Source organism: Typopeltis vanoorti, chromosome 17 (assembly GCF_054136105.1).
Source record: "Typopeltis vanoorti isolate ZY-2024b chromosome 17, IOZ_Tvanoo_1.0, whole genome shotgun sequence".
NCBI lineage: Eukaryota > Metazoa > Arthropoda > Arachnida > Uropygi > Thelyphonidae > Typopeltis > Typopeltis vanoorti.
The window spans coordinates 29,884,342-29,901,685 of NC_143565.1; the positions used below are offsets into that span (position 1 = coordinate 29,884,342).

The following is a 17,344-nucleotide window of genomic DNA, read 5'->3' on the forward strand; positions in this document are numbered from 1 at the left end:
TTAAAAAATGACCCTTTTATGTCACAAATTATGTACATTTTGTTTTAAATAAATAGCAAGAAATTTGCATAAGGTATTTTAATAAAAAATGTTGTCTACTCCTAGTTAGACAATGTTCCATTCTGTTAACTCCATTTGCAACCTTTTAAGTGTTAAGTTAAGCAAGGTGGATTCAAGGCCTATCAAAGATTTCTAGGTACAGAAAAATTTTTCTCTTGCAAACTGTGACCAGCTTGAGAAAAGAAGAATGGTAAAAAAACACTAAAGGAAAATAATTGTAGCTTTTTTGTATTATATTAGTTTCCCAGTGGCATACTGTTTTTGTAACAAACTCCTAAGAATGTGTTACAATGGAGCATTTGCTATGGTAAACTTCTTTTATCAAAACACAGTATCTATGGGCAGGACTTTTCAGTAATTTGTTATGAGTCAGCTGTATCAATTACTGTAGCAGTTTAGTGGGACTTATTCACTAAATTTTTGGTGTATGCTTATTTCTTAGCAAAAAAATAATGATCATCGTCACAGGATACAGAGTTTTTGGTGTTCATACGAATTATGGTAAAGATCTACCTCTCTTTACCTCAGTAAACCTTGTTCCATAAAATTATGCTTGCTTTGTACTGGTGTAGATTATTAGGGGATCAGGACAACTTGTAGCTTCAAGTATGCATGCTAAAATAAGACTTATTTTGTAATTTGTGCAAAATGAACAGCCTCCATAACTCGGTGAAATAATGCCCTTTGGTTGGAAAGATCTGGGTTTCTAGGATGCAAAAAACACTTATATGGGCTTGAAAGTGAATTGGTTTGTCCCAAATGGAGGTGGGGGGGGTTTCCTTCCTGGGGGATTAATTGGGTAGAGAATATAAGCAGTTGTCAGATATAGTTGACATGGAATATAGGATTAACCACTGTACTGCCTTTACATGTTTATCAGTAAATCCATGGATGCAAAAGTACTCATTGAAATTAAAATTTGGATAAAATTGAAATAATATTTGGATACCAATGAAACAAGGTATATACTTCATATTCCTATGGCAATTTGCATTTGTCATTGCATTATTTAGGTTTCCATAAAGCAACCAAGTTACTTGACCATTGAGCCTAACATATTAAGGGAAAGATGAAATGACTACAAAAAAACATTGCTCTCAAGTACTGATTATGTTCTATAAATAAAGTTAAATCAGCCTTTAATAATGCTGCATCTTTTTCCTTATTTAAATTCATAAAACAACGAAGAAAAGTTAACTAATGTGCTATGAACCTACAAGTACATATAAACTAGCAGTGCATGGCAACATATGTTATTTATTAGGGGAGGTGCATATGAATGAATACATTTGTAGGAAGTTTATTTTTATTATTACAGTTTGTCACAATTATAAGTTCAAATATACTTCAACTTCGAATATATGTATTGAAAGGCTTAGGCATTAATAATTTATTGAACTTACTAATATTTTGCTAGTTTTCTACCCAGCATCATCAGAACACAAATTATAACTGTGAGGGCATTAATTGTAAAGTTAATTTGGAGAAGTCAGTCTATCTGGTCTCATCATGTCTGTCTCCCAGATCTTTGGCAAATTAATGCAACCATACTTGTTAATCAGAACATGGTCTGCTAGTCCTGACTTGCCATAAAGATTATTACAGATATAATTTTTGAGTTCTTCAAGGCAGATGTTAACTGATCTACTAGTCTGTAGATAAAAGGAATCCTGGTGTTTATTAGGCTTATATCCAGCATCATGTTGTTTAAGGAAATTAACAGTGTAAACTAGATAACTAAAAATATTTAATTATTACTTTTTATATTTCACGAAAGATAAATCGGCATCTTCAGGGATTAATACACTGGTATTAAATAGGTGCATGCAGGCACACTTCAGTAACAAAGATGGAACAGGAGAGATACAGGAAGACCTAAAGTCCTATAATTACATACTGGCTTTGGTTGGGTGTTCTTGGCTGTGCTGATTAGGATTTCCCATATGAGAGGCAGTTTGATGCAATCATATTTATTTAGGTTGGGATAGTTTGACAAGTGCTGCAGCAAATTTTAGAAAAAGCCTCTCAAATTTAAATTTGCTTTGGTGGAATAAGGCTGTTTTTTCCCAATGGATCCTGTGCTGGGTATCCAGGACATGGTCTGCTAATCCTGACTGACAGTAGTGGTGGAAATGGATGTAATCCGGATGTTGGCTGTACCAGGTACCCTGCAGCTGCAACTGTTCATACTATGGACAAACAGGTAGGACAGCTAACTTCGATGAAATATAGGAAGTAATAATTAAATATTTTTAGTTATCTAGTCTGTTGTTAATTTCTTTAAACAACACAATGCTGAAGATAAAAGATTAATGTTTTAAGCATCGGTAATTTAAAGGAGCATTGTTTTCTATTTTTAAGTTAAATATTTTTTTAACCTTTTTTTTTTTTCCATATTGTAAAAAGCTTTTTTAATCAATAATTAATTTCTTCCCACTGAAATTAAATAATTAAGGAGTGCTTATTACTTATAATGTACATTTATCAGGCATTTATATTTGTTTCATAATATTATTTTGAAGAATTAACGCTAATGAGTTTCAACTGGAAGTGATCACCAGCTGTTCTTAAGAGTAACAAAAACAAATTTATCCAGCCACAGTGGGAAGCCTTTCCATTGAAACTGGATATATACATTGCAATTGAAAACACAGAAAACATGCCTCATGAGCAGACTAGGTCTTTCTATCCAAACACCATGTCATTCTTCCAATTGTACTATGCCTGATAAGGGAATTTTCTGTATCATGATGCAATGCATCGCAGTATTTACTTAAAAGAGGAAAAAGTAGCACCTGTCTTCAAAATAGGTATGTTTAACTTCATCGAGCTCCTATGCAAATTCATCCTGCCATGAAATTTTGTGATAACAGAAATGGATTTGAATAATTATTACTAAATGTTTGTGGTTGAAGTAATGGACTTCTTCCAATGCTTGTTTAAATGTTTCACAAGTAAAATTAGATGAATGTAAAATAAACTGACAGTTTCTGTTGTATTTCAGTAACCAAACTTTGCATTACACAGAGTGGCTATCAACATTAAGATGTTTACATCATCCAAGTAGTTTACCTTTAAACATTTGTAAACTGTGTAGATCTAATTTCTCTCAATATTCCTTGTAGATATATCTAAGTTTAAGTGAATAAATATATTTTGATGTGGAAATTCTATCAACAATCTTTGTACAGTTGTATAAAGTATTTTAAAAGAATTTTTGCAACATAATGTGTCATTTTACTTTTGTGGTGCAAACCTATGCGCTTCTAATTAACAAAACTACACATAATTCATTGACATGGTTTAAAAATTATTCTTGGCATAACTGTATAAAGCCAAGTTGATTACTGCAGTCTAGATGGTGAACTAAACTAGAATGTGTTTTTCTTTAACATGACTCACTCTCAGGCAGTCATAAACTTTAGTACATTATTATACTGTACAGACCAAACATGCAACTTTTTTTTTCTTTTGAAGACTCCAGGTTGCCAATAAATGGTATAGTGATTTTACATTGGATGATGAAATTACTCTCCCACCTAATGACATTCCTCAACATCCATGCCCACAGCCAGTGGGTTAGATGGATAGCAGGTACACTCTCCACTTGGCCAACCAGGCCGGCAAATTACTAACAGGTATTACTAGAAAACAATAAGTAGATTCTACAAACAAAAGAAAGAATATATCAATTCAGTGGAATTTTAAATGTAAATCTTCCTTTTTCTGGGAATAAGTAGTAACTCAACATTTTTGTGAATGCTGTTAATGTAAGTTTGTGTCAGCATATATTGGCTATATCAATTCAGTGGAATCTTAAATGTAAATCTTCCTTTTTCTGGGAAAAAGTAGTAACTCAACATTTTTGTGAATGCTGTTGATGTAAGTTTGTGTCAGCATATATTGGCTACCCTGCTACTTGTATAAATTTGTTTCATTAACATCTATCTCCATGGAGCCAAGTCTTAAAGCAGAATCTCAATTTCCACTGTTATACAAAACGCATCAGAATGCACCTTAAAAGTTCATTTCAGCACTCGCACTGCTCTCAGACAGTGTGATCACAAGCCACTCTTCATGCGAAGAACCCCCCCCCCCTTCCTTATACAGCCTTTAAGGATGGCCTCTTGTTCTGTCTCCAGTCTACAAAAAATTTTAACCAGTAATGATCCCTTACCAGCTTATGTTATATCACTTCTCCTATTTACCAAGTTCTGTAAATGGCAGCATTCTCCTGTCTCTTCATACCAGTAGACCTAACAATGCCTTAGTCAATATCTTCCAGATCTTCTCTTTACTTCTACATAGTTCCTCCTCATCATTACCATAACCCACTCTGATATTCTCACAATTTGAACAATGTAACACATAAACTTCACATCCCTATTTACTACCACTCCCAGCTTCCTCATCACCTTCAAAATTTTCCCACCAGTTGTATGTGGTCTGCCTACCAAATTTCAAACTTTTGAACATTGAAATACATCTCTATCCACACAGTCTATTCAGAATCCTATAAGACCACAACATGTGCTCAACTCCTCAGTTATCTGCAACTCTATCATGATCAAACTGCATATTCTCCAGCTAAGCCTTGGTGGTCAAATTCCAACTCAAAAGGCTGTGTATTTGAATTGTGGCATGGATGTCTAGTCTTCAGTTGAGAGATGAATATCATCATCCAATGTAAAGCTACTTCCCTGCTTATTGGAGGGCAGATTATTTTTCTGATTCTTGCTCATGCACATCATGTTGGAGTGATTGTATAAGGGGGGGGGGAATTGGGATTAATTGCTACTTGAGGCAAAAATTGAATATCTGTGCAAAGAGTAAGGTGGATGAGAGACATGTTATTACATTAATTGTTCTTTTCTATGCTGAATCATTGATTGTTTAAGTGACCATACTAGATGTGAGGACACTTTAATGATAATATGTTAATGCCAAGAGTAGAGGCTATACTTATCCCAAAAAAAGAGACCTTATGTCTGAAATACTCAAATTTTTATTCTCAAATCAGTCATTCACTATTGTCACAACCCATTTCACTCATTCACCATTCCCTAAGGGAAAAATATGCTTCAATTTCAGAATCGCACCTCATCTTATCTTTGCCTTCATGTTAAGCTTAATGGCTTGTCACGGCCAAGTAACTTTGCTTCTTGTTAGCCTAATTGATATTTCAAGTTTGTTAAGCCTATCAGCAAAGTTTGCTATAGCTATCAATTGTGTGTCAACTGGCCAGTCTGCCTGTTTTGCTAGATGAAAAAACCCTTCTACCGCTGTACAAGACCAGCTAATTTAACTTTCAGTTGAAATGCCCCAATAAAGGTTCTTTGTGTGCTAGAATGGAAAGAATTGGGTTAGAATCCTAAGAGCAATTTTGGGAAGAGAAGTCAGAGGGAGCCAAATCTGAAGAATAGGGTAGATACTCCAACAATTCATAGTGCAGATCCTTTAATTTTCTCATCTCCAAAATATCTTTGTGGGCAGGTGCATTGTCCCGATGAAAGATGATTTTTTTTTCATTCTGCAAACCTGGTCTTTTCTCACGAATTTTTTTGTCTAGTCTGGTTAAAAGATCAGAATAATATTCCCCGGTTATTGTTTTACCCTTTTCAAGATAATTAAACAAAATGACTAGCATCTCAAAACACTGATGCCATATACCTTGCTTCTTTGGCACTGAACAACTGGCTTCTGTCCACTGTTTTGTGTACTGGTGAATCCAAGTCTCATCCATAGTAATAAATTGACGCACAAAATCAGTTTTATTCTTGTTAAAACGCTCCAAGCACTGTTCAGAGATTTTCATGCGAGTGTGTTTTTGATCTTCTGTGAGCAAGCACAGCACCCATCTTGTGCAAAGCTTTTTTTTCCATTTGCAATTCTTCATGCAAAATATATATCCTACATGTTCTTTTGAAATGCCTATTGTCTCAACAATTTCACACACTTTGACTCGCTGGTCATCCAATACCATATTGTGCACTTGATCAATGATTTCCGGTGTTGTTACTTTTTTTGATGTCCTTCACGTGGATCATCTTCAAGGCTGGTACGACCACGTGTAAAATTGGTAGCCCATTTCTTAATTGTCGAGAACGAAGGAGAAGAGTGCCTATGAACTTCGAATGAATTTCTTTTTGCATTAAACCTTTTAAAACGAATTTTATAACTGCATGATACTCGATTTTATCCATTTCAAGGGTCACAGGCTCTCTTTTGCCTCAGACAGCTGTATAAAACAAACTACTTGATAGAATGACTTGCAATTTCACATGGATGCTCATGACAGATGTACCAACATCGGAAAAAAAAAAATCTTGCCGATAGTGTTGCCATCTATGGTCGAGCTGAGAACTTTTCAGACCACTCTAGTAGATAACAAAATAAGTAAAACTTGTATAGTGGGGAGCCAGCCCTGAATAAACCTATGGAATGAGAAAGAAAATAACCAAAACATACACAAAACTAGCAGTATTCTAATTTTAACTTTATGGATCTGAGCCGTGAGTTAAAAAATAAAACAGTTGAATAAAGACTAGTTCTGATTAAAATTAGGCGAGAACAGATAACTTTATTGATACAATATAAAAAATGAAAATATTATAAAGGGGCTTCGCAATTAGCATTCAGGATATGCTTGTACAGCTAATTAAGGTGGTATATTCACTTTTTGTCATCACCATGTTTGATGACATTAGCAGTAATAAGATCTAGATGAAGACCAACATGTAGGTGGACTGACGAAGTCAGCAACGTCCACAAAGCAAATGTTGGATCTGACATTCCAAATAAACAGATTTAGGAAGCTGTGATAATGCAAATGTTATCATAGTGAGGGTTTTTGGCTTTGTCACAAACATCTCAAAACAGGGAGGAAACTACAAACCAAAGAGAAATTCAAGCATCTACTCCAATATGAATGAATGTCTAATTGTGTAAAAATAGGGAGAGTTAGTAAGTATTGCTGAAAGATCTCATTTAACAGGTTCTTCAGATTTTATTGCAATGACTCTACAATAAATACATTATTTTTTGTAAGTACAGAATGAGTATTCTGCCTTTTCTGTTGGTTTTGTTTAGTATTTTGAATTTTCTGTCTTTTGAAACTTGTCTTCACATCACTTTTTGAAACAGTCTTCTGCTTTTTCTTTTGCTTAATATTCTCAGTTTTTTGTCTTTTGACACCTATCTTCACACCACCATCAGAAACAATCTTATGTTTTTTCTGTTGGCCTTGTTTAATATTCTGATTTTTTTGACTTTTAACACCTGTCTTCACATCACCTGAAAAAAAATTTCTCTTGTTAATTTAGCCATCTTTGTGTATTTGTAAAAATAAAAGAGGGTGGGGGAGGAGGCGAACATTAACTTTAGTTTCTAATATTTCTCTACGGTAACATTCACAACCATCGTACAAAGGTAAACTACTGAGCTAAGATACAAATAACATGATTATTATTGTTGCACAGGCAACTCCACGGAGTACTAAGACTCACTGTGGGAAACCTAAACTATCAACACAATATATATAGTGCCTCTCCTTGAAACTAACACAGGCAACCTAACCCATTCCATTCATTCACCCAAGAGAAAAATCTTGTCCTCATAGCCTTGCTAACCACACACTTGCCAACTTGCAGGGATGACCCCTTGTTCTGCTCCCTTAAGCAGTGTTGAAACATTTCCCATCAATCTTATAAAACCCTTTAAATAACTTAAATATTTCTATCATGCACCCCCCTTCCTTCTTTCCTTTTTTTTTGCCTACCAACCAACTGTTGCAATCCACAAACCCTCAATATATTCTCATAAGGAACATTCCACACTGCTCACCATCTTGATCACTTGCCTCTGGATATTCACGACTTCCTCATCCCTAAGAATCCCAGGTGTGAAAACCCGAGCACAGTAATCCAGATGTGGCTGTATCAATGCTTCATAAAGTGGAATGATAATTTCCTTATTATCATAGTTCAGTTCCATCAATGTGGTACACAGCCTGTAATATAATTATCCCAAAATACATAACTTCCCACTTTTTCACAATAAATCAACATCCATTATGCTTCCCATACTGTCAGCTTATTCAAATCATCCTGCAAGCTCTCTACATCACATTGATTAACTGTTACTTTACCCAAATTTGCATATCACCAAACAACTGAATATCTCCCTTCAAATTATTTCCTATATCATTTATGTACAAATTAAACAGCAGCGGTCCAAGCACAGAGCCCTGTAGCACACAACTAGTCAAATGGATTCTGCTCCTTCATATACTACTTTTTGGTATCTGTTCATAAGCCACCCGTTTATCCATATCCATCCCCATTTGCTGCAGTTTGCACAATAGAGTTCCATGTGATATCCTGCTTTTTTTTTTTTTTTTTTAGTAACATTTGGTATCAAAAGTCTTAAAAATATGAATATGTCATAAGAAAATGATACTCTGAAGGAGCAGCATAGCTTTGTAAAGGGACACGCTGCCCCTCCGAGTATCATATTCTTATTCACCCATTCCTGAATTCTCTTTTTAACCAACTTTTCCAGTACATTTACCACCATACCTGAAATACTGGTCTATAATTTGCTATCACAGACTTTCATCTTCCTTTATGCAAAGGAATTATTTTGCTCTCCTTCCACTCTCTCTTGGGGGCTTTGCAAAGAGCCGAGACTTAAACAGCCTAGTCAAAGATATTGCCAGTTCCCCTTCCACAGCTGTATTTGCATTCAGATTCTGCAATATACTAACTCCAATTCATCAATGTCAGTCCCAGTCACCTCTGCCATAACAGTATCCTCACTTGGATGATATACCCTTGCCAAATGGTCACTCAGTAACTCAACAGTTTTGTCCTCTATAACAACAACAAAAACTCTTTGGCTAATTTCTTCTCATAATCTGATTTTTTCCTTCCTTACCATGCTGATCACTTTTCTTGCCTGATCTTAACTTACTTTGTTTATAATATTTATATCTTGTACCATATATGGGGTGCTTAAGGGTCAAAGCTGTATAACTGAGAGGAGACCTCCACATAGCCTTTAAAGGAATGCGGAGAACCGACCAGGGCTTCTGACCTAATGTCCAATCCTCACCTTCTCGTGGTGCACCCTGTTGGGTATCTGCTTTGATACTGAACGAACGAGGATGGGCTGGCAATTTGGGATTTAGCCGACCAAATTGTATTCTTATTGGTTAAACCAAAATAAAAATGATGGTACAACATGACAAAATTTCATGCCGGCTGGGGCGTCGCCCGGTTAAACAAGGCCCCCGTTGTTTTTGCCAGGGAACCAGGGCGAACAGCGAAAAGTCAGCTACTGGAACAAATCTGAAAACAAACCCCAACTCAACATCACCAGAGTTAAAGATCGGTACTATCAACGTAAGAAGCCTGAATGGCAAAGAAATGGAGCTAGCTGAGGAATTAGATAAGTACCAGATCGACATAATAGGGGTGACTGAAACAAAAAAGACCAAAACTGGTGAGATCTTTCTGAGCAATAAATACAAAATGTTATATTCAGGCAATGACAATCAAGGAAAAGAAGGAGTAGCCATAGTATTCAACACAAAATACGAGGCTAATCTTCTTGAATGGCAGTCAGTCTCAAGTAGAGTAATGTGGGCAAATATGAGAATGGGGAACTGGACAATGAGACTTATTTGTGCCTATGGTCCCACAGAAGGTTCTACTAAGGTAGAAGTGGAGGAATTTTTTGAGGCTTTAGAAAAAGCAACTGACACAATGAAAAAGGAAAAGTTGGTCCTTGTTGGGGATCTAAATAGTAGAGTAGGAAATGATTGTGAGACATACAAAAATATTTTGGGAAAATTTGGAGAAAAGAGCAAAGCTAATAATAATGGCAAATATCTGTTGGATTTCTGCTCAGGACATGGACTGGTTATTACTAACACCATGTTCCAACATAAAAATGTGCACAAATTCACATGGAGAGAAGAGGCTAGGAATAAGAAAAGTCTCATTGACTATGTTATTGTTGATAGTGATGTTTTCTCCCTGGTGCAGGACACCAGAGTGTACAGAGGATTTGAAATTGGAAGTGATCACTATTTAGTCGTGAGCAGGATAAAATTGAATTCCATATTGAAAAGAATAACATGTAAGAAAGTTTTAAAGCGAATAAAAGTTGAGCAGCTCTCAGATGTGAACTGTAGACTAAAATACAGAAATATTATTGAAAAGAAAATGAAAGAGTTTGAGAACAGGAATCAAACCTTGGAGATTCAGTGGCAAACTCTGAAGGAAACATTGATTGATTCTGCCAGAGAGGCATGTGGTGAGGTTGTGTGCAAAGATAAAAAAATCAGAACTCCCTGGTGGACACAGGAAGTTAAAGAGGCAGTGAAGGAAAAGAAGAAAGCATATCAAAAGTTCCTGGCAAATAAGTCAGCTTTTACTCTTACAGAATACAGAGACAAATGTAAGAAAGCTAAACAGTGTGTAAAACTAGCTAAACAAAAGTCATGGGAGGACTTTGGCAAGAATATAGAAAATAAATATCAAGAAGGTGGCAAAATATTCTGGAGGTTGTTGAAGAAGCTTAGGAATGGAGGAAAGAGTGCTGTAAAAGGAATTAGAGATGATAAAGGTGAAATGAAAACAGGAGAAAAAGATATCCTTGAAGTATGGAGTAATTACTTTGAAAAACTGCTAAATGAAACAAACAGTGATGACAGCACAGTGATAAAAAACACTGACCAGGCATGCAGTCAGGAATACATATCCATACTTGAAGTAGAAAAAGCCATCAAAGTCTTGAAATGTGGAAAGACAGCAGGAGTAGATGATATTCGACCAGAAATGCTGAAGTATGGTGGTATAAGAGTCTTACAATGGCTGCACTGCATAGTTCAGAAAGCCTGGACAGAGGGACGAATTCCCGATGATTGGAGTAGAGCTCTCATAGTACCCATATATAAAAAGGGAAATAAAACCGAATGTGAGAATTACAGAGGTATTTCCCTACTGAGTGTTCCTGGCAAGATCTATGCAAGTATACTTGAGAAACGGTTGAGAAGAATTGTGGAGGAAAAGCTTGGTGAAGAACAAGCTGGATTCAGGCCAAATAGAGGCTGTCAGGATCAGATCTTCACTTTACGACAAATAGTCGAGAAAGCATGGGAATATAACAAAGATCTGTATTTAAGTTTTGTCGATTTGGAAAAGGCATATGACAAGGTGCCAAGAGAGAAGCTATTCAATACGCTGCAGTTATATGGTGTCAATGGGGCATTATATCAAGCAATACTTAGTCTTTATTTGAGTTGTGAGTCAGCAGTTAGAATTGAAGGAAGTACAGGAAGATGGTTTAATGTTAAATCTGGTGTGAGACAAGGATGTACATTATCCCCTCTGTTATTCATTATCTATATGGATCACATTATGAAGGAATGTGGTATTAAACCTGATATCAAAATTGGAGATGTTAATGTCAGCTCTTTGCTTTATGCGGATGATGTTATACTTCTAAATAAATCTGCTACAAGTCTGCAAGATTCTCTGACTAAATTGAATAGCTGTTGTAATAGATATGGTATGAAGGTCAGCAATAAAAAGACAAAGACAATGAAAATAGGCAGAATCATTGAAAATGTCAACTGTGTTGTGAATGGAGAACCTGTGGAACAAGTAAAACATTTCAGCTACTTAGGCACAATTTTTACTGAAGATGGTAAACTAAATATAGAAATAGACAACAGAATCAGCAAAGCTGGTATGGTGGGAAGTCAGTTGAATAAATTCATATGGAATAAGAAAGAAATTAGTCGGAACACTAAATTAGCTGTATACAAGACTGTGTTCAAACCAATTTTAACTTATGGATCTGAGAGCTGGGTCAGAAGTAAAACACTTGACCAAAGACTAGAGACCGCAGATATGAGAGTCCTAAGAAAGATTAGAGGCGTGAACAGATGGCATCAATGGCAATATCATATTAAAAATGAGGATATTAGGAAAGAACTTGACATTGTCAGCATCCAGGAATGCGTTAGCAGAGCTAATCTCAGATGGTATGGTCACTTAAATAGAATGGGAGAGGAAAGATTAGCAAAACAAGTGTTCTCTGCCAGGTTGGTAGGAAAACGACCCAGAGGAAGACCAAGATATAGGTGGATTGATACAGTACAAAGTGCCTTAGACGATAGAAATATAAGATCTGATAATGTTGGAGTCTTGACAAGTAACAGACTGATTTGGAGGAAAATTGTAGATAGGAAGTTAGTAATATTGTAATTTTTTCATGTAGTACTGTCATATCCTGTACACCCCTTGAGGGTACATGGCAGGAATTTGATGATGATGATGATGTACCATATATTGTTTATCCATTAATATATAATCAATTTTATTGTTGTTGGTTCTATTTGAGTGTCTCCAGATCCATTTGTTTTTCTGTATGTTACAAATATTTTAACTTAAACATGTCCAACTTTCTAATAAAAAAAAAAAGGGGCATTGTCAAGCTGCCCTAATCAAAATGAAAAGTATATTCTGAACATTACTGACAAAGACTTTACAGTTAACTATTATTTTGTCATCAGATTAACATATATTGTATCAACTTATTTAGTGGAGCTGACCACTGGGAAATATGATACAAAGGTTCCAATTTCCATATAGGGGGAGCAATTGAGACAGCATTCCCATGCCTGCCCACCCCTACCACCAGTAGTATTACCTTGTGGTACACTGCTGGTGCTTCAGACAAAAGAAGCCCCAGAGATGAATCACAGATACCATGAAGCTAATGTCTCAAACAAGGTGTCCAAAGGTACCAAGCCTCCTGGACCACTTACAGCAACTATGATGAATAAACTTAAAAAGCTCCAAGCCGGCTGGTTCGTCGCCCAGAATAACAAGGGTCAAGTTGCTTGTTTGGGTAGAGGGCAAGCTTTGAAAAATAAGTTACAGTCCCCTAAACAACACTCTCGCAATATATGTTCCTTAAACATAGGAGGACTAAATCCCAAGCTGAAGTCATCGGCAAAATAGCCAAAGACAAAGCAATTGACATCTTGGCTCCAGGAAACCCATGTGCCTGACATCTGGCCTGGCCTCAAGGACATAACCCAAAGTTTACCTGATGCAGAATATTCCATAGGTATTAAAGTTCAAAATACCATCATCTACAATGTCTATTATTGTAGATGATGGTATTTTGAACTGTGTCGTAAACTTAAATCCGGAGCCACTTTCATTGACCTAACATCAGCTTATGACACAGTTTGGATCAGGGACCTCCTCCTAAAGCTAGGAAATACAAGATGCAAAAAACTTTCCAGCTTTTTGAATCCATTCTCTCCAACAGAAAGATCCGGGTCCATATTGCCAGAAAAAAGAGCAGGCCCAGATTCCTTCACAACGGTCTCCCACAGGGCTCTGTGTTATCCCCTTTACTCTTTAACGTCTACATATACAACTTGCCATATACCAGCTCGAATAAGGATCGCTGATGACCTAGCGATCCTACATCAATCGATCTTCTTTGCCAACCTGGAATCAAACTTGAACACAGACCTGAACATCCTGAAAGAGTACTTCAAGCAGTGGTACTTGAAGCCAAATCCAACAAAAACTGTGTCCACACTATTTCACCTGAACAATGCAGAGGCGAATTGACACCTTTCTTTTTGTGGAAAAATGGTAGAACACGAGCCTCACCCGAAATACCTTGGAATGAGCTGTGACAGAATCCTAACCTATAAAAGGCACATCACCAACCTGTCCAACAAAATTAAAACGAGAAACAATATCATTTCAAGGCTTGCTGGAACAACCTGGGGTTGTGGTGCAGAAGTCCTAAGGTCGTCTGCACTAGCCCTCGTATTCTCTGCAGTAGAATATTGTGCCCCTGTCTGGGAAAGAAGTGCACACACTAACATTATAGACACCCAGCTAAACTCTACCATGCGCACCTCTCTCTCCTGGCTGCCTGTACTATCTAACATTGCTCCACCAAACATAGTCAGTTCCACTTACAGAGAAGACAAGCCTCGATTAAAGAATTTAATAAAGCAATGAACAACCCGCTCCTGCACCAGACTCTCATAAATCCACCTAAGATCTAGAAAGCCTTTCCAGTCCAACAATCTCCCAACAAACGGCTTCCTGGTAGAAGATCCCTGTGTTCTGCAACCTGATTTTGCTCTTCCTAGGAAGATTTGGTCATCAATCAACTGGATCAGAACTAACCAGGGCAGATGTGGCTATCTACTACATAAATGGAGGCTGTTAGACCACCCTTATTGTGATTGTTCTCCGGTGGCTCAGACGATTACTCATATTGTGGACAACTGCCAATTTCACGGTGGTGGCCTACAGGACATCCACAAGGTGACAGATGAGGCCTTGGATTGGCTTTCCAGACTGGACATTGACCTGTAGCTGTTCTGTATTCCTTTTGCCATAAGAATAAATAAATAAGTTCCTGTATAAAAAATGATGAATACTAATCATTTCCAATATTCATCTTTAAAGTATTTCTTTATTCCAAAGATATTTTTTCTATGCTGCATAGTCTTGAATGTCAGTTCCACTTTAGTTTTCCCACAGTATTACAATCTGATATTGCACTACTCTCAAGCCCAACTTTTTTTTTTTTTAGTTCAGCCTGCGAATGTTTCTTTAAATTGCATTGAAACTGCCATCGACATTCATAATATTTATAAAATCTGACTACTGATTTAGCGAATTAATTATTAACATTTCAAGGGAGAAACATTTAAATGGCATTGAAACTGCCATTGACATCCATAATATTTATAAAATCGGACTGCTGATTTAGCAAATTAATTATTAACACTTCAAGGGAGGAACATTATTTTACTTATGTTGAACAGCAGTCTCTATAGGTCACTGAGCATCAGTAATGCTCTATAGATGAAAAGAACTGGGTCAGAATCCTGTCTAGGAATCTATACAAAAAGGTGAAAGCGAGTCAGTCGGTCTGATACATGATACAGAGGTCAAAAGGCATTCCCTCCCAAGACAGCTGGCAAAATGGGCAGAAGACAAGCAATTAAGTACACACAGTGACCTCAGAGTCATAGTTGCTTTCTCTGCAATCCCAAATAACAACTGATGTTAACCTGCCATGTGTGGCTAACCCTGATATGTAAATGTTACTAAACATACCTCATAAAAGTTACTAGGCTCCATTCCTCACAAATATGAAAGCGATTAAACAATTTTAATCTCTGAAAGTTGTTAACCACTGAGATTAAACCCTGCTATTGCAATATTGTAATACTACTCAGAACTTGTTAGAATATCACTAAATTTTCAATTTTACAATCCTACATGAAAAAGGTAACCACATCTAGTCACAAAAATCACTAAATTGAACACCATAAATTATTCAAGTATCTCACTTTCAAAATTTAATGAAGTGAATTGTATATTTAAATATTGCAATCAAGTATAACTAGTTTTTACTTTTAGCCTGATGATTAATATGCTTAGTATCAAAGTAAAAAAGAATTTTCCCAAGAAGCATGGACTAAATCTGATTATGTTGCAAGATGCTGAACAAACAGAAATAACAGCATCAGTTCACACGACATTTATATTACAAAGATTATTTCCTTATCTTTCCCCTTAAGTGTTAGCTTCAACAGCTTCTCAAATAACTCATCTTCTGAGAATATTATTATTATTAGACACCTCCAGGGAGTCCAAAGACTCATCGAGGGAGGGCACCTGCTCTACAACTCTGTCTCTGCCACTCAAATCCACCAACTGACTGCAACTACACCAATGCCATCTACTACCACCCAACATCACTAGTATTTCCAAGGACAATCACAAAACATCCATGCCCACGGCGGTATTCGAACCTGCAGCCTTTTAGCTGGAGAGCGGATACACTAACCACTTGGCCAGCCATGCTGGCCAAATGGTTAGCGTATATATGCAATTAACATACTCAGCAGACTGTAGGTAATCTACTATGATGTTATGTTATCTGTATACATTCTCTGGCGAGTTAATTTTGCAGGATGAAAGTTTTGGGAGAGACAGGGGGAATCCTGCCATCTCCTCATGAGACTAGTTAACTTACCTTCAGTTGAAAAGCATTTATTCTTTGCATCCTAGACTATTAAAACAGGTCTTTCACCCAAAGGGGATTAATACCACCAACTGAGCTTAAGGGGCTCCCTTTATATTGTCTCACATTGTGAAAATCGCAGAAAATGTTACTTTAGATCAAATTAAAAATTTATCAACATTTCTAGTTTTAAATGTACTTCATAAGTTAACCTGTGAAATACAAGCAATTCCTGATAACATTAATATACTTTATAGTCCAGTCAAAATGTTATAAACCATCCCAATAGTTTGAAGGCCCTCTTGCTGCCAGAACTGCTCTTAAGGGCATGGCACAAACTCCAGTCTCTAGTTATGAGACTAGTCTCATAACTTGTCTTGAACATTGGAGGACATATGCTGGATCTCCCAAATCTACATAATTCTAGAGATGTTCAATGAGCATCACTGCCATGTTCACCATTCTCAAATGATACTGGCAAATAAGGTAAGTTACGATTGTAAAATAACAGGAGTGGCAATAGTCTTCTGAATGAAAAATGAAGAGATTAAGCATGAAATCTGGAAGAAGGCATGGAAGTAATGCAAGATGAATAATGGTAGTAAGCAGTTGCACAAAGAATATAAACAGCAGTACCACTCTAGATTAACTGTATAAGTACAGTTAATCTATGGTGGTAAAAGGATGAAAGGATTAGGCATTTTGATATAAAGATGACAAGAAAGACAAGATTTAAATAGATCAACTTATGATAAGACTTGACAAATAACGGATTAATTTGGAAGAGGCCAGCAACATGTAGTACTATCAGAATGTCGTGTACATTACTTGAAGGCACGTATCAGGATATGATTTACCCAAAGTGTTTTTTTGAAAGTGACAAAAATCATTCTGTGATTTCAATAATTAATTAAAAAAAAATTTTTTTTTTTTAAACAATGCTTCTGATGAAGGGTTTCATAGGAAAATGCTGTAAATTATGTAAAGGAGAATTTTATGTTCTTTATTTATAATTCATATTAAAGCTCTTTGTAAACAAGAATTGGAGATAAAGTAGAGGCTTCTTTTTTTTTTAAGAAAAAAGATATTTAGATTCTAAGTTTTTAATGGCTCTTGTAACAATGATTATCAAAAACATATATTCACAAGAATTAACAGTAAATTTATTATTGCAAATATTTCAGCCTAAAACTAA

At 36.2% G+C, this 17,344-nt stretch overlaps 1 protein-coding gene across 2 annotated transcripts in view; it reads right to left on the reverse strand.

The window, feature by feature from the left end:
* Positions 1–7,046: 7,046 nt before the first annotated feature.
* LOC150097256 (ribosomal L1 domain-containing protein 1) overlaps positions 7,047–17,344 on the reverse strand; it is a 45,006-nt gene continuing 34,708 nt past the window's right edge. For both annotated transcript variants that reach the window (XM_090407394.1, XM_090407395.1), the window contains exon 7: positions 7,047–7,353. In XM_090407394.1, coding sequence (XP_090263520.1) covers positions 7,067–7,353 — 287 coding nt within the window. In that variant the 3' untranslated portion in view covers positions 7,047–7,066. The remainder of the gene's footprint in view (positions 7,354–17,344) is intronic.